The following is a 22700-nucleotide window of genomic DNA, read 5'->3' as shown; positions in this document are numbered from 1 at the left end:
TAAAGTTTCAAGGTAGCTTAGTTCCTTTTTTAATAAAATGAGTTATACAACTGAAAGTGATGTCATTTCTATATTTCAACTATGGTTGTTTGGATTTAACACAAACCTCGATTTTTAACAGTGGAAGTCACTGTCATGTAAAATCTCATTTTCTAGACTAAACATTTTAATAACCCAAACTCCCTAATTCAGACGTTCTCTCACAGAGCAGCAACCTCAGCATCACCTGGGAGCTTATTAGAAATGCTGACTCAGAAGGTCCATCCCAGATTACTGAAGCAAGAATCTACATTTTAACAAGATCCCTGAGTGATTTACATGCACATTAAGTTTTGAGGGGCACTGTTCTAGATAAAGAAGATGTTTGAAGTCCAGCGTGACCTCCGTCATCTTTCTTCTGCGGCTGTACACATCTCTTCCTGAATCTTCCCTCTCTCTGGATACTAATATACAGTCTTTCCTTCCCTAAATGAGCCTTCCTACCAGTGCAGTGGGTTCCATTTCCCTTCCTTCCACTTGGAGAAATGTTCAGATATTCAGCATATCTATCAAAAGCAACCAAACAAGAAAACTGTAAAAAAAAAAAAAAGTAAAATAAAATAAAAATAAAAAACTTTCCTTAAACAAGGAAATAAACTTAACCTACACACCTGTCTCCTTACCCACTTTTTAAAAAGCCTGTCAACATCACCTCATCACAGCATTCTACCATATAAAAGTGGCCTCTTAAAATCCAACAGGCTTTCTATTGTAATGCATAACTAAAATAAGGAAGTATCTGACTTGTATTATCCTACTATATTGCCTCTAACCAAAGCCTAAACTTAATATAGGCATAACTACCACCTGGCTTAGATTTTAGTACTATAAAGATAAAAATATGAATCAGTGAGGGAAAAGAGAACTAATGAATGATTAATACACACACACACACACACACACACACACACACACACACACCAATTAGATACAAAGAGATGGGTACAGGAATAGTAAGACGCATCCTGTAAATATACAACAAAATAAGAATTTTACTTGTATCCCTTTTTTAGATTAAATCCCTGTGCAAAACTTAACCAGGCTTCGTATGAATCCCTCCTTTCTTTTTTCCAGGAAATTCTTTATGTTTCTTGAAAGTCCAAAACTCCTAAAATGCAGAACTTCATCTTCATGGTGGGATATTTTAATCCGTCTCTACAGTCATGTTTTTGCTTCTCTCGGCTGTTTAACAACAACATAAAAACTCTTAAAAATAAACTTTATTAAATACATTTGGGATACAAAAATCATTTAAGTAGAGAAGACCACTGATATATTACTGAAATCAGAACAGTGACATTTTCATTCATAATTCAATCTGTGTAGATACAAATAAGTGTTGATTTCTACTCTTTTTACTTTTGTTTTTGTTTTTTCAACTACCATCCATCATCCATTTTTAATTTGGCTATGTTCCAACTTCAACTACTTTGTTGGTTAAAATTTAATTCTTACCAGTTGGTTTAATATTAGTTCACTTCATTTTAAATTAACTGATCAAAGACCTTAGATTTCACCGTATAAAAACATTAATTCATGATGGATTAAAAATTTAAATAAAAAATATTTAAGAGCTACAGGGAAATGAAAGTGAATAAATATTTAATTGAGATCAAGATATACATTTTTAAGCATAAAAATAATGGAAGATCTCACAAAAGAAAATAGCTATATAACAAAAAGGAAAGAAGGGTGCAATAATGCAAATGTAACAATATCTTGACAATTGTTAAATCTGCGATTAGTGTTGTACTACAAATTTCTCTCTTCTGTTTGAAGTTTTCATTAAAAATTTAAACACTGTAAATTAAAATAAAAGGCAAACAAATATGTTTTCATAATAAAAATGAAAAAAGGGGGTATCATCAATAAATTTAAAAAAATAAGAAAAGTATTAGCAATACAAAAAGCTGGCAAAAACAGTGAACAAAAAGTTCATATCAAAATGACAACTGACCACTAAATAAATGTACAAAAAATGTTTTTGTCCTCAGAAGTATCCCCCAAATTACAAAATTAATTTATAATTAGATACCCTTTTTTACAAATCAAAGTGTTAATTCTTTTTAAAATTTAAAATCATTGCTGGTAAAGTACATGGATTTACATACTGGTCATCAATGTGTGAACATAGGCTTAACCCTTCAAAAAAGCCAGTTTGAAAGATGTCTATACTTCCAGTCAAATTATCAGAATTCTAGAATTTTAGCCTCAGGAAATAACCAGTTGTGAAAGAAAAATAATTATATAGATACATATTTTTACTTATACTTGAAAAAACTTAAGTACAAATGGCTAGCAAGTAGAAAAGGAGGATTAAATAATTTGTATTAAATTTGTATAATTAAATAATGAATTATAATGCAGCTGTTAACATTCATTATCTAAATATAATGGCATGGTAATACTGTTTCTGGTAATTAAAAGTGAAAATATGAATATAAGAGTGTATGTAGATGAATAACCTAAATTTGTATTTATACATAATTTGGCTTTATCCATATGAAGTATGTGTATAGGTAGAAAAACAGAAATGTGCTGTGGCATAACAAAGTCATAGAATTATGAACCTTCTAAAAGTCTTATCTTAATTTTTTAAATTTTCTCTTTTCTCATGAAGATGTATACATTCAAAATCAGAAGAAAAAAGCACTTTTAAGAAAAATAAGCCCTCAAAGCAAGAATTACGGCAGACATAAAAGTCAAACTCAGGAGAGTCCCATGCTGATAAGAAGAGATTATAAATGTTGTTTCTGCTTCCTGAAGTGCTGATACATATTCCCTTCTCAGCTTTACATTTTAGCCAAGAGATCCCAAGGCTGGGAGTAGGTATTCTCCTGGAATCACTTCTGTCAAGTTGACAAAAGGAGTTCAGGAACAAGGTTGAAAGATGCCATGAGATATTCACTAATCCACATTGATGTCTAATATGTGTAGCCTGTATGGCTGTCATATGTCACTCTTTGTCTTGCAGAGGAGGGGAAAAGAATATAAAGAGTACCATGGGGTACCAAGCATATGTTTTAGTAAGACACTCCCTTAGTAATAAGGCAGATAAATCAGTTTTTTGAGACACAGCACGTTCTACAATAGTCTTCAGATGTGTTCTTCAGATGTGTTCAATCACTTGTATTATCTTATTCTCTAGTATCACAAGCTATAGTATATTAAAAAATTAAAAAGTGTATTAACTCAAAAATTGAAGAGCTTCATCAATGCTGAAATTAATGGGTAAGGAGAAATTAACAGAATTACAGTTCCACAAAATTAAGGTGCTTTACATGTCTCCTGTGCTTTTAATTAAACTACCTGTAATACACTATTGATTCTTTCAAAATATAACAATAACTGTGTAAATGTCAAATATGCATGTAAAATCAGTATTTCTAAAATTTACTCTAGTATGGACGAGCTAATAACCGCTTTAATTTCAGCAAATTATTATTTAAAAACAAATTTATTTACTAAATATTTGATATGTTATTTTCTGTCAGAAAAATAGAGGTTTACAGAAATTAAACAGTCATGTAATATAACATTTTTGAGGTCTGCAGGGTGACTGTTGTGAATGACATACATATTTGCAACACTTTTTCCACCAGCAACAGACCTACTGGTGAATCAACACAAATTGTGGATAAACGAACCTTTTCCACAAATGAAAAAGAGGCAAAAGAGGATGGAATCAAGAAGAAAGCATGAGGAAAAGTGGAAAGAAAAAAAATTGACAATCAAGCACTTGAACTTTATCTTCATTTATGAAACATGGCATATTCAGACACTAAATATTGGTATATAAGATGACCAAAGTATAATTCAAATTAACTATTGAAAAGATCCCAATGTATCTGATTAAGCTTAATTTTATTTTCGGCAACTTTGAGTCACATTTGGAACATATTTACCTTCATTTTGAATGCTGATAGTAATACTATAATAATTTGATTTTTCCAAGAGAAGAAACATCATACAATTAACTGAATTATCGCTACCTCTGGAGAAGAAAGCTGCTGCAATCAAATTACAATATACTCATGAAACAAAATAATATCTAAAGTGTCGTAAGAGCAATACAGTTAAGTATTTTCTTAAATAAAATCACTTTTTTGGCCGGGCGCGGTAGTTCACACCTGTAATTCCAGCACTTTGTGAGGCCAGGGCAGGTGGATCACAAGGTCAGGAGTTCGAGACCAGCCTGACCAATATGGTAAAACCCCGTCTTTACTAAAAATACAAAAATTCGCCAGGCATGGTGGTGGGTGCCTGTAGTCCCAGTTACTTAGGAGGCTGAGGCAGGAGAATCATCTGAACCCAGGAGGCCGAGGTTGCAGCGAGCTGAGATTGTGCCACTGCACTCCATCCTGAGCAACAGAGCAATACACTGTCTCAAAATAATAATAATAATAATAGTAATTGTTTAAAAATGCATTGCTTTAGATGGATGTTAATTTACATAATTTGTGAATTTAAAAAACAGTTACATTTGCTAGGCAGCAAGCACAGATACACAATTCCTATTAATTTAATGGGAATTGTGACTCCCATTAGGTTTACAGCCAAATCCCCAAGTACCTTGCTGAAAATTTACCTCCTAGACGTCAACTAATCAGATATACTGAAATGAACAAAAGTAGTCAATTTTGTTAGATTGGGAAATCTGAAGTCCCCACAGTAAGTCAAATCAGTGTTATCACAGCATTGGCCATGTAGTTATTCTCAACAAGAAAAGAACCAGGGTATTACAGTGAAAAGAGATAAATTGAAACAAGAGTTTTAAGAGCTCTACTAAATGGAGCATTTATTCCTAAGAGGAAAAACATGTTTTTTTCCAATTTGGTGTAAATTTTTCAAATTTTTTTTCTGAGTATACTGTTGAAAAGAGCAAAAAAGGCTGGGTGCGGTGGCTCATGCCTGTAATCCCAGTCTTTTGGGAGGCCAAGGTGGGTGGATCACAAGGTCAAGAGTTAGAGACCAGCCTGGCCAATATGGTGAAACCCCGTCTCTACTAAAAATACAAAAGTTAGCTGGGTATGGTGGCAGATGACTGTAATCCCAGTTACTTGGGAGGCTGAAGTAGGAGAATCCCTTGAACCCAGGAGGTGGAGGTTGCAGTGAGCTGAGATCACGCCACTGCACTCCAGCGTGGGAGACAAAGCGAGACTCCCATCTCAAAATAAATAAATAAATAAATAAAAGCGGGAAAAATTAAAAAATCCTTTTCTGAAGACTAAAATTATTCCCAAGAAGCCTAATCAGGGGAATAAAGAACAATCTGCAAAGAAATAGCCACTAGCTCCCAAGAAACAACTGGTTACTAACTTCTGAATCATGATCAATCAACTTATAATTTTTTCCAAAAATACTTTCGAAAAAGTTGTACCATGTCTACACCCATGCACCCCTACCCTCACCACAACCACTCCCACACACATACAATATGCAGTGGCTCTTATAGTGTGATGCTGAGTAACACTATCAGCATCACCCTGCAATTTGTCAGAAATGCTAACTAATGCTTGGGCCCCACCGCAGATCTTCCAGGTGATTCTGTTGTTTCATGACACTTTCAGCTACAAGCATTTCCTGACATACATCCAACCATCCAACTACCGCTCATCCCAATGCCTCTGTGAATATCATTATTATGGCACTTTATCACATTCTTATTACAACTGCTCATTGTCTTTTCCCTCATTACACAGACTATGAACCTCTTCAAAGATTTATTCTGTTTATGTGACAGCTATGGATTGAGTGCTTACTATAAGCCAGGCATTGTTAAGGCACTTGAAGACATCAATGAACAACAAAAAAATATCCCTGCCCTTGTGAAACTAGTATACTGCATGTTGTGTGTGTGTGTGTGTGTGTGTGCACGCATATATATATACACAAGAATGTGTATATATATACAGATTTTGTTATATGCGTGTGTAAATCAAAGAATGAAAGAAAAAAGGAGGAATGAATACAGTAGTCTGAATTATATCAATCTTTCTTACATTTAACCTTGGAGAATAAAGTTACTAATCGTTCCACCAAATTCAGCCCATTCTGAAGGAAATATCTATGGAAATATGCCAGAAACAGTTTTCACTATTTCATATTTAACCCCTAAATCTGCCTTTTTTTCTTCTACCCAAATAGTGAAAAGACCCTACAGACACATATTTTTTAGAGAGATAACATTAACTCAGGTCATTATAAAATGTACTTAGAGAACTTAAAAGTACAGTAAAAACTAGCAAGAAACTATTTCTACAACTATGTTTACCATATTTTCTTGATTTATATAAAATAAATACATAAAGCTATTTGTGGCATCTCTCACATTTATACCTGGCATAACATTTTTCTTTGAAATAACGATAAGCAACAAGGTAATTTCAGGTAATTAAGTAAAACTTTGACTAATAAAATCTAATTACATATTCATTGCATAAAGAATTCAACCTGAAATCCATATTACTGATTTTGCTGAAGGAGTACTATTATTTGTAACTTGTCACTTGAGCAAGCCTTCATGTGTCTAACTTATGCTTGCCAAGGCTCCATTATACAGCATAATTTAATTCTCTAGGACACAAAAATTCAATTTACTTTCTACTTACTGATACATGATTCCACAGTGGGTACTATGCTTATAAAAACTGGCCAAAAGAATCAAAGCACACCAGTCTCTCAACAAAACTGACTTTTAAAGCATCTGAGATTAGTTCTCTAGAAATAAAATCAATTATAAGAAAAATTTACAAAATATTTTGAAAGATGGTCTGTATAAAATCATTTTTATTTGGAAATTCTAAATATAACTTTCCCCAAAATACGTTATAGGAAAAGCTTAGAGAATATGTAAAATATTAATCCTATTTTACAGAAACAGGTAAATTTTAATGGATAAGACTTGATTCAAGATAGAGATAGGTAGATGTTAACAATTAAACCTTTGTATAATTAGCTTTTACCATGTTCAAACTTTAAAAATACTTAGTGATCTGCCCTTTTATGTGTACACAAAATATGACATTTATAATGTTTGCCTGAACACAGAGTAAGTCCTTATGAATTTGGAAATGTATATCTCACCATGTACAGATGTAAAGCAAATCCAAAATTATGTGAAGCCTTTAAAATCACGTACCAAGGTAAAATACAACTGTAACAGGAGGGAAAAAAAGATCTAAAAAGAAAGGCATAACCCATGGCTATTCTACGACATACACACTTGTTTTTTAAACAAAATCTTAATTAGCTGCCATTACTTAAAAATCCTAATGTTTGATTTCTACTGAAAGGCAGAAGACTGGAAAAACCAAGCTAAATACTGGAATGGTAATCACAGGTCCTCTGACAAGCATTTTCTTATCTGACCTCAAGTCCGCCGCCCTCAAGACACCAACAGGTATTTAAGGTTTCAATCCCTGCACAAGACCATGAGCTTCTCAAGAGTAAAAATCATGCCTTCACATGTTTACAGCACCACAACTGCAAAATCATGGAACTGACCCAAATGCCCATCAATCAACGAGTGGATAAAGGAACTGTGGGGTGTGTATGTGTATACATATGTGATGGACTACTACTCAGCCATAAAAAGGAATGAACTGACAGCATTTGCAGTCACTTGGATCAGACTGGAGACTATCATTCTAAGTGAAGTAACTCAGGAATGGAAAACCAAACATCCCATGTTCTCACTGATATGTAGGAGCTAAGCTATGAGGACACAAAGACATAAGAATGATACAATGGACTTTGGGGACTTAGGGGGAAGAGTGGGAGCGAGGTGAGGAATAAAAGACAACATATATGGTGCAGTGTATACTGCTCGGGCGATGGGTGCACCAGGATCTCAAAAATCACCACTAAAGAACTTACTCATGTAACCAAATACTACCTGTGCCCCAATAACTTATGGGAAAATAAAAAATAAAATAAAACAAACAAAAAAAGAACCGTGCCTAATGCATTATTTTTCCTTGTGTATTTCTGAATCCTAAGCATGCAGCTCAATTTAATCACTCAATACATGAGGAAACAGGGAAGAAATCACTCAGGAAAACTTATCTGAGTTTACCTGCAAGAACCTAGAAATTGGTACAAAAAGAACTAAACTCTGTAAGATGTTAAAAGGTTACAATCATGTAAGGGCCTAAAAGAAATTTATCTGCCTTCCTATGCCTTCTTACCTAACGTTGATTGGCTTTCTCTATAGATGTTCACAGAGCATTATCTGCTTTCTGGCAATAAACGACTATCATGTCATGTAAGACTTTCTCTTTCTAAAACAAACCCATGAGATACTGGATCAATGTTCTAACAGTGTGTATTAACTGTGTATACTCTTACAGTTAGCAGTATGGGTTCGTCCCAGGTTCTTTTTACTCGTAGGAGGGAAGTGCTTCAGAAGCAATACCCCCTGGCCTGATGCGCCAAAAATGAAATTTCTCCTAACAGCAGATATGAATCCTGACCTGATAGATGATACTGAAAATAAAGCTGCAGTATCTCATGAAAAAAGTCTCTGTTTGCTAGCCCCTCACTGAGCTAAGCTACTGTGCAAGCAAAATGGTCTCTAACCTGATTAGAAGTTTTTTCATTATGTGGACTAATGAGCCATTGGTCCACACCTGGAATCTTTTTTAAATGTAAAAAAAAATTCAAACATAACAGCAGGAATTCAGTTAGGTTTTTTCCCGCCAAAAATGAGACGCAAAATCATCAGACTACATACAAGATTTTCACAACAATCCAAGCCAGAAATTTATATTATTAAACACAATTCCTGTTCACTGTTTATCATGATAGTATTATTCATTCAGAGAGATTACATATGATGTTAGATACGATGCATCTTCAGTTCTAAAGTAAAGAACAATGTCATCTGAAAATAAAATATTAACCCAAAGATTGTAACTTCCAAGTGTGACTTAAACCCAAGTGAACACTATTTACTTTCTGAATACAGAAATTCTTACTTTAAGTATTTCTAAATTTGTTATTTATTTAAATTATATTACATTATATCAATATACTGAAGGTAGGGGACTAGAGGGACAAGGAGAATATGATAAAATGTAACTCTGGAACAAGCAATTCAAGTAAAATTCTTTCAGCAAAATTAAAATGTTATTTTGAAGCTTATTACAGAGACAATGGAATAATACACTTCTATTAGTTGACAGTATGCCCCTTCTCCACCTATCATTTTAATAATAGGTATAAGTGAGATCACTTAAAAGTACATAGAAAAGCAATTTTTTAATTGTTAAACATTTTTTCAAGAATATTTAATTGGAATTTTTTAATCCATTATATTTTATATGCATTTCTCAGAGATTTTATACCCTTCACACACTTTACAAGATTAATACATTTTCATGCCAATAACTGCCACTATCAACTAGCTATAAAATTTATACATCTTAGCTCCATATTAACTTCTAGCCTACTCTAAAAAACACCTGCATGTGTGTTATTTTCATACGGAAATAATATTTAAGACTAAGAAAACAACGGATACCAGAAATCTATATAGTAGTTAATAAATGATGGTTCCAATTATTTCATTAGGCTTCAAAAGTATATTAATTTCTTTAAAACTCAGGTCTGTCTTAAAAAATACACTCATTACTATTCCTAGATTTACAAAAATGTTTAATGCAATAGTGCTTAAGAAAAAGTCCACATCTACTTTTAAATACAAAGAAATAATTATTATATTTCTGCAAATTTAACATTACAAAGTATATACATATACACACATATATATAGCTAAAGATATAAACATAAAAAGATGAACTATTATTAAAAAGTAACTTTTCATAAAAGATTAAAAATTTTAACTTAGGAATTTTAGAATTATGCCCACACTTAAGCAAATGTAACTAAAGATGAAAGAGTTTCCACAAAATACTTTCCATTTTACTAAAATAAATGCAGTGAATAAATGCAAAATGTATACCAAAAAAAAAAAAAAACAGAGCTTTCATTTAGTTCCCTCGGGATTATTTAGAATGGTTATATTTCATAAATGTATATAAAATATAAACTCACATATCTAGCACTTTCCATATCGTATCTGTGTTACCAAAAGAACTCAACCACCTAATAAAGAATTCAATATTCAGGAAATCATTTTAATGACTATTTTTAAAATAATAAATGAATATTCTAGGTACTTCCATATAAAGAAGATTGTATAGTTCAAGTTCTTCTGGATTTAAAAAACAAAATGTAAACTGGATCTTACCTTCTGTATTCGGTAAGAAGCTGATTACAATGATAAACCACAGACTTCGCATTCTGCAACCAGAAGACACCATTATTGATCCTTTTAAATATTTTCTTTGTATTCCTTAATGAATCTAGTTATAAATGCCCAGCTTCATCAAAACCAGCAGTCTGCATCATTGATCTTCATATCTGAAAAACAAACAAATCCATCATTTACTCTATGGTCTTTCTACATCACAAAAAATTGCAGAAATGACAATTCTCTCTCTCCGTTCCTCTCTCTCTCTCCTGAATATAAAACGTATTTTGATTCTATGTCCACTATGGAAGCCGCTCCTATACACTGGATATCTGAATCTTACATTCTGAAAACAGTCAAAGCCCAAAAAGGTTGACTGCCTTTTTGACAAGTGAAATTGCCAAAATTTCTACATGGCAAAATAATGCCATATACAAAGGGATTCTGGAAATGCCACATTCCTAATCACCAAGTCAAACTTATTTCCCTGACTGCTAGGTTTTCATAGCCCCTATGGATCCAGTTCTCCAAACTGGAGAGTGTACAAAAACTTCAGAAGTATGACTTAGTGTTTCTCGGCTTCTAGGATCACATGAGACCAGGTCATTTGCTGGGTTCTGTCCAAGTGTTTTACTTCTTTCTGAGCTTGTGTGAGGAATCACAGCAAACATTAGCCTTATAATACACATAAAATGAAGGCATTTATATATCTAGCCTCCTCATTTAGCCTCTGAGGGAAAGGAAATTACAAACTTTTCTGTTAAAGGAACATCTTACAGTTTCTTCATGTTCGTTTCCTATTATTTTCTTCTAAGTAATACTCTTACACCAAGTTTTCTCCAGTCATTCTTAACCTCCTGCAACTAAAGAGTTCTATAAAGTGCAGCAGTGAGGGAATTCTTCCCTCCCTTTCTGAGGTTATATATATATAACTCAGTAAAACAAACTCATTACATCACTTCGATGCTGTCACTAAACCACAGAGAAAATTTAGAAAACAAAATTTTCCTGATAACTTTTGAGTTCTTGCACATTATCTGACCTACTGTGCATTTACTACATGCTTCATATAGCATATCATACAAGATGCTATTAGCAGTACACTACATTTTACTATCAGTTCATTATAATGTAACCTGAATGGAAAAGTAGGCAGATGCTAAACGGTTTGAAACACTTATTACCTATAAAGGTAATATCTTGCTTTATTAAGAACAACAAAAATAATGTAAGAAATTAATCTGAAATCATTCAGGCCCATAGTTTCAGAGATGTAAATGCTTCCCTAAGGATCCTGCTATGAATTGGTCCAAGTTTTAGGTCTCTCTGAAAGCACTGAAGACACAGGGGAGGGGGGCATCACCAACATCAGTAGTATACTATTTAAGAACACCTCAGATGCTTATCTGTCCAAAGAAACAAAGGAAAATGCAAACTTCCTCAAAAAGAAGAATGATGTATCCAAAATTAATCTGATGGAGACACATGGCACACATCCCTGCAAAACTAGCTGGCTGGCTCTATACATTTTTCACTCTGAGCTCCCATACACTATTCAAAAGTAACCAAAACCAAAAGTGAACCTGCAGTTTACAACTGCTGTAGCAATGTGCCTGCCTTAAAACTGAAAGTTATTCTATGTAAAGCATTTTAAAAAATCAGATAATCTCATGGCTTGTCACATTCAAAAGGCCATCAATGAACAATTCCTTATATCCTTACAGTCTGTTCAATGATCTGATCAGCAATCAGAATAATTTAGACGAAGTGCATTACTGCTACAAGTAAAATAAAGTCAGCCTTTGGACCACTCTAGATTCCAAGCAAAGAATTTTTACTGTCCAAGTTTTCATTGTTTGATTTCAATGAGCTAGTGCATACAGGCAGCTTGCCCACATGCTCAACTCTTGCACACGTTTCCACTTTCTTAAAGTGATCCAAGATCAGTCTGTCTTCAGTCATCCACTATTCAAAAGAGCCCTTGTTTGTGGGAAGGAGGAGGAAGGAAGAAATCAGGGACTGATGACTGCCTTGTAGGAAACAGCTGCCAAGATAGGAAAACCTCTGTTAGTGAAGGGAAAAAGGAGGAGGAAACCACATAATCAAGACCTCTATTGTGGTCTCTGGCCAGGAAAGAATACCTCATGAAAATTTTTATATACTAAAAATTCAGTGTATTCTGACGGTTTGAGAATGTGAAACACAATTTTAAAAGTACATATCATTCAATTATGAGACAGTGTAAGTGGTTGTTTCAGACAAATGGAAATAGGTTCTAGAATGTATAAAATCGTGGCATCTTTTATGAAAATAAAGCTTAAGTCAATCTGCCTGTGTAATGAATAAGTAAAAAGAATATCAAATTTATTTTTATCATTCTACAACCTGTGCCCAATCACTTTTACATCAAATACTATAATTTCCAAAACCTCAAGCTTTAAGTGCAATTTGGAAACTAAATCAAACGATTTTATTGCTGTGACCCAAGTTTTAAACAACCTTCCATTAAACAAATGTTAATGAAAGTTGAAATACCTAACAAACCACAATCAGCTAAGAATAGAACGAATAAATAATCAAATATGATGACACTAATCCCAAGAAGGCATTCCTTCTAAATCATATTGGAGCCAAACCACTGGCATAGATACAGCTAATATTTGTCCTTCAAATTCTGTAACTGCAAAAAGCTCAGTAACAGCATTTCACAAAGCAAAACAAAAACAAGTAACAAAACCAGAAAAGGTCTATTAAATTTCCTTTTAAAAAACAGAAAAGATTACTTCAAATGATTCCCACATTAATAACTTTCTTTTGAGTTTTAGAAAACCTTTTTCCAAGAACATCAAAGAGCTTAGGATGAAGTGGGGGAGGAACTGGGAGAGTAGAGGTGTAGTGCATGGTGAAGCTCCTGGTAATGCTTGCTAAGTAATGGTTCACTTCTTAGTAAAACAGGATACCGCCGATTTCTACTTAAACTATAAATGACTATGACTGTCAAAAATCCAAACCACTTCTAACGTACAACCTAGTCCCACCTCTGCTTTTTCCTTATCCTTCAAATAAGATTCAAACAATTTCATCCTAACCTTGTTCCTATAAACCACAAACCATTGTCTACCAAACCTCTGTCATTTTTTAAAATCTTAATGTCCTATTACTCTGTCATGTAAAAAGTCAACTAATGTATCATTACTACCAAACCTTCCAAAGCTGAGCAGTGACTTCCAGGAATATGCTTCAGCTGTGTATATCCCAACAGACCTCAATGTTTTATACACTACTTGCAACGTACAGTCAGCTGTAGTCTTTCAGACAGTAACCTGCTTCCATTTATTAGCTGCATTAAATATCCTGTGCAGTGTGTCCTTAAAAGGACAACACTGTTAACTAATTTTAAGCCACATATTTACACTACACTACCAGGAAATCACATCTAGCCTTATTATGTGATGAAGCTTATTTAACAAATATAGAAAAAATAAAATGTTTATTGATAAGCATCATTGAAAGAAATAGAGTATAACACATTTCAAATTAATAAGGGCAAAAGAAAATTAAACTACAATTTTCTAAAACTGGTTAACTAATGTTGATATTCTACTAGGAGCAAAGCCACCATAAGGAGTGCTAGCTAATGCTTTATTTTTGGTTTCTACTCATGTACAGTGAACTACTGCAAACACTGGATATTAAGCCCAAAACAATTATAAGCACCAAGAGAACAGGAAAAGAAAAGAGCCAGCTAAGCATGAGAACTACCAGTCACCCATCCTTGTTATTATGCACTAGTGCTGTGTAAAATGAAACATTAATGTTTTAGGTAAGCCTAAATTCTATGTACTAAATATATGTCAACTCTAAATGAAAACTGAAGCCAGCTTTACAAAATCAGTCTCTGATCTTATTTGCATCATAAAATTATAATCATTATGAGACAGAATTTACTAACAAAAGTCACTTTTCTATATTTTACCAAAACAAACACACACACAAAAGGATGATACTAACCCAACCCTGCCTTTTCATTTTCTATGCAAAGGCTTACAAAATAAAAAATAAATTACAGTTTTATTTCACGTTAGCTGAACCTCAATCAGGTTATTCACTTTTCAGAAATATTTTATGTGTAATCTTTACAGACTAGATTTCCCCTTCTTAACATCAGAGAACACATCATTACCCCTGGGAGTTTTCCTTCAGTTAGTCAGCTAATCAGAAAGGCTCTTAGAAGCTTCAGATATTCAGCATTCTTTGGGGTTTGAGTTTATTTTCTTTCCTTCATCAGGCTAAGGTTGGAGCTGGCAATGCTCATAGAGATTTTAGAACCACGTGGCCAGCCACTAGTCACTACCCTCTTTCTCCATCTTCTTTCTGCAGGCACGGCTATCAACTCTAGAAGACATTAATTAAACTATTTATACAAAAGTCCCCTTAACATTCATCATTGGTCTCACCCTTTACTAAAATTTCTTCGTTTCACAGACATAGTAGACACTCAGGAAATATTTCTAGTCATAGTACTTGTAATTCAACTCAAAAAAAAAAAAAAACGCATGAGGACTCTAGACTATTAGAAAGTTCAGGCCAGGCACGGTGGCTTACTCCTGTAATCCCAGCACTTTGGGAGGCCAAGGCGGGCGGATCATAAGGTCAAGAGATCGAGACCAGCCTGACCAACATGGTGAAACGCCGTCTCTACTAAAAATACACAAAAAATTAGCTGGGTGTGGTGGTGCGTGCCTGTAATCCCAGCTACTCAGGAGGCTGAGGCAGGAGAATTGCTTGAACCCAGGGGGTGGAGGTTGCAGTGAGCCTGGGTGACACAGCAAGACTCCATATCAAAAAAAAAAAAAAAAAAAGAAAAAAAGAAAAAAAAAGTTCAGAGGCAATACAATGTCTTTTAAAATTGGAGAGGACTGCTATCTAAAAAATAACTTTTTCTTTCCCCCAAATTGGGAAAAAGCTAACTTCTGTGTTGTCTGAAATACTGTATCAGAAACATATCACTAATCCTTACCAAAAAAGCAGGATCAGTATCATAAAGGTCAGAAATCTGAGGCTCAGAATGGTAAAATAACTCAAACGAAATTACCCAGCTAATAAGTAGCAGAGCTTAGATCCCAATCAAGGCTAACTAGAAAGCCATTCTTTCCACTATTCACCAAACTATTCCTTCAACAAATATTTACTGAGCACCTATTACATATGTTGTGCACTGAGGAAAAAAAGAAAGAAAATTTCTCATCCACAGGGAGATTACACTGTAGTTTAAAAATAACTCATCCTAATAAAAAGTTGTAACTGCCTTGCACACAGTTAGGCTCCCAAAAAAATTACAGCTAAACTAGACAGATAACAGTGTGCTTACTCTTTCATGTAATTTTCCCAACAACCTTAAGAAATATATATTGCCTCCATTTTATCTTAAAAGCAGAAAACTTAACCTACTCAAGGACAGTAAGGAAGCAGAAGGGCTGAGAAATAAGCCTATGTTCTAAAATCACTACTAATTATGTAGACCAGATAAACTTATTTTACTATCTTTTCCTTTTGAATAAAAAAATGAATACAGAACAAAATCATCTTGTTCTGAAAGTGAGGAAATACCACAAGAATAATGAGTTGATTTTCAAAATGTTTACATGAGCAAAACATCCCTTTAATAACAGCTAAATATTAACTTAATTTTTACTATTTCCAGTTGAGCTATCTTAATTTACTCATTCCTAAAGTGCCTAAATTATACGTTATAAGTTAACTAATTACACTGATAAATTTTATCAACCAAACTACTAGAGAAGGTGCTCATAGTAAGTCAAAAAATAAATATATAAATATTTCCTCCAATATAACTAGCAATGCATCTTTAATAGTCATGGAACAAATGTTTTAATATTAACATCTATAAGATTATGGACTAATCATCATTTAGGCAAGAATAACAGAAAAAACTCAACGTGGCTCACCCGTAAGATGCAATCTTATGTTTGGCCCACTGCACTGGATCCTTTGTCCATAAATCACTGTTACTAACCATTCCCTGAATCAATATTCAAATTCCCTCTTGGTCTATATATACAACCACTAAATGAAATAATAATGACCCAGGATCTGTCATATATTAGATCATCAATATCACCGTCAGAGGTTTCTTAGAGGTAATGAGGTAATCTGAGTAAAATGTGCCAAATGATCTTAAAAACAAACACGAAAAATTGGCTGGGTGAGGTGGCTCACGCCTGTAAATCCCAGCACTTTGGGAGGCAGAGGTGGGTGGATCACCTGAGGTCAGAAGTTCGAGACCAGCCTGGCCAACGTGGTGAAACCCCATCTCTACTAAAATACAAAAATTAGCTAGGCCTGGTGGCGGGCACCTGTAATCCCAGCTAGTCAGGAGGCTGAGGAACGAGAATCGCTTGAACACGGGAGGTGGAGGCTGCAGTGAGCCGAGATCGTACCATTGCACTCCAGTCCTGGAGACAGAGCAAGACTACATCTCAAAAAATAATAATAATAATTATATACATATGTGAAAAATTAACTATAAAGAATACACAGTAAGAAGCTGAAGAAAGTTTTGTGAAGTGCTATAGCACACTGCCTTTGTAATTAATAAATGATACAATTCATTTGCAAACTACATCAATATAGTGTTATCTAAGCTTACATTTCTTGCCTTTAACATAAAGTGATCACATTAGCACTGTAATTTCATGTATGTTCATTCAAGTCAATGAATATCCAGTATTTCCTAGACATTTTTAATGGATATCCAGTGCTAAAATAAGTGTTATTCATTACTTTTTTTTACTTTATGTAGTAACTGGTCCTGTGTTAGGTTCTAAAGGTATTATAAAATAGATTAAGATACAGCTACTGCCTTCAAGAAATTAATAATCTTATTAGAATTAAATATGCAAGAAAATGACCAAGATCCACAATAAGCATTAAATAATAATTACTAAACCTCCCAAAACTTAATGGTAATAAATGTGATGAGAAGATAAGAGAAGTAACTAACAGAAGTTTCTGAATCTGTGTTTCCTTGAGACGTGTACCTAGATCAATCAGTCATCTTAATGAAGAAGTCAAGATTTGGATCAAGAGCACACTATATAGAATCGTAGCTCAACCTGCCCCTACGAGGACTGCGGTAATTAAGAAGCATCTAGGTCTCAAGTTCAGCAACCATATAAAGGTAGGAAGAGATTATAAATCTATGATTCCATCATTTTCCAATTTTCCCAATGATAAACTTATGGTTCTGATTCTACCTTAAGTAACGTTAAGGAAGCCATCTGGGGGCTTCTGCAATATCTTTAACTAAGGACTTGTTTCTTCTATCAAAATATGTGTCGGCAATTATTCTAATTCACATCTTTAAAAGAAGCAACTATTTCAGAAAATCTTTGTTTTTGAAATCTTACAAATTATTATATTGACAGACATAATACAATAAACTGAAACATTTAACTCACATATTTCACACTTCGCCTTCCTGGGAAAACTACAGATAATCAAAATTCAAAACATCAGGGACTTCTTCAAGAAAGAACAAGTTTCTATGCCTTAGCTGGGATTAGTCCCGATTATGCCGAATGTTCCATACCATTTATATCTGTGTCTACAAGTAAAACTCAAAATAAAAGGATTTTCTTGAGTTGTACAGAAAAGGAATATACCAATTATTTATAAATACCTAACTTAATTAATAGTACTAAAGATAAAGCTAGAGTCTAAGTGAATGAACAGAATAGATTCTTTGGCTTCCCATGTCAGCCTGAAATTCTGTGTTTGGTGTAGCTGATTCCTCTAAGAATATTAGGAGATTTATCACACCTGTAATCCCAGCACTTTGGGAGGCCGAGGCGGGCGGATTGCCTGAGGTCAGGAGTTCGAGACCAGCCTGACCAATGTGATGAAACCCCAACTCTACTAAAAATACAAAAATTAGCCAGGCATGGTGGCAGGCGCCTGTAATCCCAGCTACTCGGGAGGCTGAGGCAGGAGAATCGCTTGAACCCAGGAGGCGGAGGTTGCAGTGTGCCGAGATCGTGCCACTCCACTCCAGCCCGGGTAACAAGAGTGAGACTTCCTCCCAGAAAGAAAGAAAAAAAAAAAAAAATTAGGAGATTTACATGAGAAGGTAAGAAAAATATTCATGGACACAACTATTAAGAAACAGTAACAGACTGTGTCATTTTGAATGGCTGTTAGGTATGAAAAAATTAAAAACCAAAACATCTTCCATTAAAAAATTAAAATTTCTGTTTTAGTGCTTCTTTACTACTCAAACATGGAGGAGGAGAGGTATGTGGTTTTTAGAAAAGAGCTTCTCAACTTTAAAATATAATTTTATAACCTACTAAAATTTCAAATAACATTAAAGTAGTAATAAAGCTGGGATGTTTAAAAAAAAAGAAACATAGGTTATAAAAATCAGAGAAAAATGACTAGAAGCCTGAATTACTTGCCAAGACTCCTTCATCTGGTAACAGACTAATGTATTTTTGCAATATTTTAATGGTTTTTAAAATGTTTCAATTCAGAAAACTTTCAGGAAAATTATCACTTATTGTTGCTACTCCGCATATAAAGAAAAACAAAAATCTGCTTTAAAAAAACATCAGTGATGATAAAAACTACTGAATCTTCAAATCTCTTGAGCTTAAAATTATAAATTATATTGCATTACATTTGTAAAGATTAGAACCAGCATTTTATGCAGACCAATACTATAAGTATCAGATCGGAAGTTAGGTAACTCTTTCTATGGAGGACCAGACAGTAAATATTTTAGGCTTTAAGAGTGATATGGTCTGTGCCATAACTACATATGTCTGCCACTGCAGTGTGAAAGGTGCCACAGACAATGCACACCCCAATGACATTGGCTGTGTGCCAATACAACTTTACTTACAAAACAGATGGCTAGCCATTGTTTGCCAACTCCTGTTTATAGATGAACAATCTTAAGACCAAGATATCTGGATGCAGTTCAGTCACATAATGAACTAACAACTATTCATGTCTGCCACAATAATCAAATCAACTTCAGTCTATTATTTTAAGAAACTAAATGTTAATATAAAGGTAAATTAACCATACTAGAATAAGAAAAATAAAACAAAGTAGCATTATTTACTGATCAAAACAAATTAGAGCTTCAGGCCAGGTGCAGTGGCTCACACCTGTAATCCTAGCACTTTGGGAGTCCGAGGCCGTTGGATTGGCTGAGGTCAGGAGTTTGAGACCAGCCTGGACAACATGGTGAAACCCCATCTCTGCCAAAAATGCAAAATTTAGCCAGACATGGTGGCACCACCTGTAATCCTAGCTAACCTGGAGGTTGAGGCACAAGAAATGCTTGAACTGGGGAGGCTGAGGGTGTAGTGCGCCAAGATTGCACCACTGCAATCCAGCCCAGGTGATGGCGAGACGATCTCAAAAAAAAAAAAAAAAAATTAGTGTTTTCAGTGTGTGTTAACAGAGCCATATGTACACCTTAGAGTGTTTGGGGGAAAATTCTAGAAAAGAAAACAAAGGACATTACCACAGTAACTTATCTTACTACTTTGTTTGGCATGAGAGTATATAAAACGAATCAAAATATTAAGTAAAGGGAGAATGAAAAGTGATGAGGTCTGGACAAGACCCCTGAGGTATTCTTCCATTATCATGATGGTTTCGAAGAGCTGCTGGTAAAAGTGGCTTCAAACTCTTGAAATTTCTGTCACCATAGCTATTTGCCCATGTGAAATACTGGATATATCCCAGATCCACATTACATTCAACAAGAAAATGTTAAATTCTAATTTGCTAGGTTTCCTGTATAAAGCTAAAAGTTCTACAAGGCCAAAATCACCAATCTTATTCCCAAATAATTATGAAGTCACAGTAAATGCAAACATTTCTTTGAAACATATACTTAGAGCTTTCCAATTCCCTATATGCAGATTCCCCCAATGAAAATTCCGTTATTATTACAGTAAATATTTTTATTTTTCGTAAGTCTACTGTTCCTTAAAATTTAAGTCAAACTGTAACATATCATTCGTAAAAGTAACATTTTTAACCTACAATTAACAAGTATCACATTGAAATAAATCAAGACTAAATTTTTCTATCAACATTATATATATAAGACAAAAGAGTGGAGAAGGTTACAAATTTTTAATAACATTACATTATGGTAGTAATAATCTAGGTGTTTGACTGGAAGTGAAGTGAATTACTGTAAATGAAATTTTAAAATCTCCTTTCCATTTTACAGATAACACAAAATGACTTTTTTTCATGTCTCTGGTGATAAGGATAAATTTGCCACACATTTAAATGGTGCCTTCACCCTTCCCACCCTGGCTCATGAATTAATAATTCAGTGACATTAATACAAGAAGATAAATGATAAAAAGGTTAAGGCGCAGGGGCCAACCATACACACATACTTCTTTTAGCACAGTTAATACTTCTCTGCCAAATTACAGCTAAAACTTTTTAACGGTTTTCAGTAACGTTTTTACAATCTAAGTTGCAGCTTATGCACACACAATTTCACACAATTCAGGCTTAATAAATCTCCTGCTGGTACCAAACAATCATTCTAGGGGATTAAAGTGCAACATCTGTTAACACAAATAATGTTTTATATAGTCATACGTATTAAAGAAGCCTCTACTCCATTATTAGTCTCCTGAGAAACCTTCTAGACCAATATACTAATTTAGCATGAATTATATATATATTCTTCAATTGCTAACTTACAATAACAAAGAAATGCATTCGTGTGAAATGGTAAAAGAAAATAACATCTACTATGAAATAACAGATTTTCTTTAAACCAAGCTTACTACATATATATGTGCATGTGTGCATGGATACACACACAGACAAATGAAATTAGCCTGGTCTTCAACAGTTTTGAAACCAAAAATCCTCTGGAGTATTATTCATCTTAAGTTTAGGTAAAATACAGCTCTGTCAATACAAAAGGTACTTCATTTTAAAGTGGTACACATTCACTGTTCTATTGATTCTTACCCTGAAATACCTTAATCCTCTTCCCATTGCTTTCAATCCCTATCCTAACATCTTTCTTTCTGAACATCTGCAAAAATCTCAAAGCTGATTTCTCAACTTCCATCCATCTTGCCAGCCTCTAGTAATCTTCCTAATTTCACTCTAAACCATAAATGTGTATAAAACTGGAACAAACTCTAAAAATAATTTTATATGGAAGAACACACCTGGGGTTGTGACTTGACAAAGGTTGATCTCAGAAATGTTTCTAAAATGTCTCCAAAAGTACATGTATTATTATTTCACTCTAACTTAGCACAACAAATCTAGTAATCTAGTATGTCTGGTATTTTGGATTTTTTTGTTTTTTTTTTTTTTGAGACAAGGTCTGGCCAGGCATGGTGGCTCACACCTGTAATCCCAGCACTTTGGGAGGCTGAGGCGGGTGGATCACGAGGTAAAGCAATCGAGACCATCTTGGTCAACATGGTGAAACCCCGTCTCTACTAAAACACAAAAAATGAGTCAGGCATGGTGGTGTATGCCTGTAATCTCAGCTACTTGGGAGGCTGAGGCAGGAGAATCGCTTGAACCTGGGAGGCGGAGATTGCAGTGATATGAGATTGCGCCACTGCGCTCCAGCCTGGCAACAGAGCAAGACTCCATCTCAGAAAAAATAAAAAGAGATAGGGTCTTCCTCTGTTGCTCAGCTAAGACTGCAGTGGCATGATCACAGCTCAATGCAGTCTCCAACTCTTAGACTCAAGCAATCCTCCCACATCAGCCTCCTGAGAGTGGGGACCACAGACATATCCACTACACACACACACACACACACACACACACAAATATTTATTTATTTATTTTTTATTTTTAGTACTTCATAGAAACAGGACTCTATGTTGTCCAGGCTTGTCTTAAACTCCTGACCTCAAGCTATCCTCCCGTCTTGGCCTCCCAAACTGCTGGTGTTACAGGCTTGAGCCACTGCGCCCAGCCCTATTGTATCTATTTTAACAGGAAAGTTGCAACTGGGGCTGGAATAAAAGGGGAATGGCAATTGACAACCTAAAAGACAGAGCAAGAAAGAGGAAAATTAAAAAGCGAAACTGGAAACAGAGCCCAAACAGATCAAACTTCAAAAATACTTCAGCCTTCTGTTTCTGTCAAACTTCCTTGCTCAGTAATTCTGAATATACCTCTGAAACTGACTTTTACTCAAGATTTTTTATTCACATAGAAAACATCTTTCCCCTCCACCTAATAAACTTCAGAATAAACTTGAGAGTTTAAAAACCACCTGTGCCATAAAGCCAACCTGACTGCCTCAAACTGAAAAAAAACCTGTCCCTCTCTAGATTCTTACTGCCATTATCTGTTGTCA

At 34.4% G+C, this 22700-nt stretch overlaps 1 protein-coding gene across 35 annotated transcripts in view; it reads right to left on the bottom strand.

Moving 5' to 3' along the window:
• Positions 1 to 22700, bottom strand: part of ADGRL2 (adhesion G protein-coupled receptor L2) — a 684472-nt gene that overhangs the window by 148224 nt on the left and 513548 nt on the right. For all 35 annotated transcript variants that reach the window (XM_017962855.3, XM_021925156.2, XM_031654066.1 and 32 more), the window contains one exon: positions 10292 to 10464. In XM_017962855.3, the coding sequence (XP_017818344.1) occupies positions 10292 to 10364 (73 nt within the window). In that variant the 5' untranslated portion in view covers positions 10365 to 10464. The remainder of the gene's footprint in view (positions 1 to 10291; positions 10465 to 22700) is intronic.

The sequence above is a fragment of the Papio anubis genome, chromosome 1 (genome assembly GCF_008728515.1).
Source record: "Papio anubis isolate 15944 chromosome 1, Panubis1.0, whole genome shotgun sequence".
In the NCBI taxonomy this organism is placed as follows: Eukaryota; Metazoa; Chordata; class Mammalia; order Primates; family Cercopithecidae; genus Papio; species Papio anubis.
This window is presented reverse-complemented; position numbering and strand designations above follow the sequence as displayed.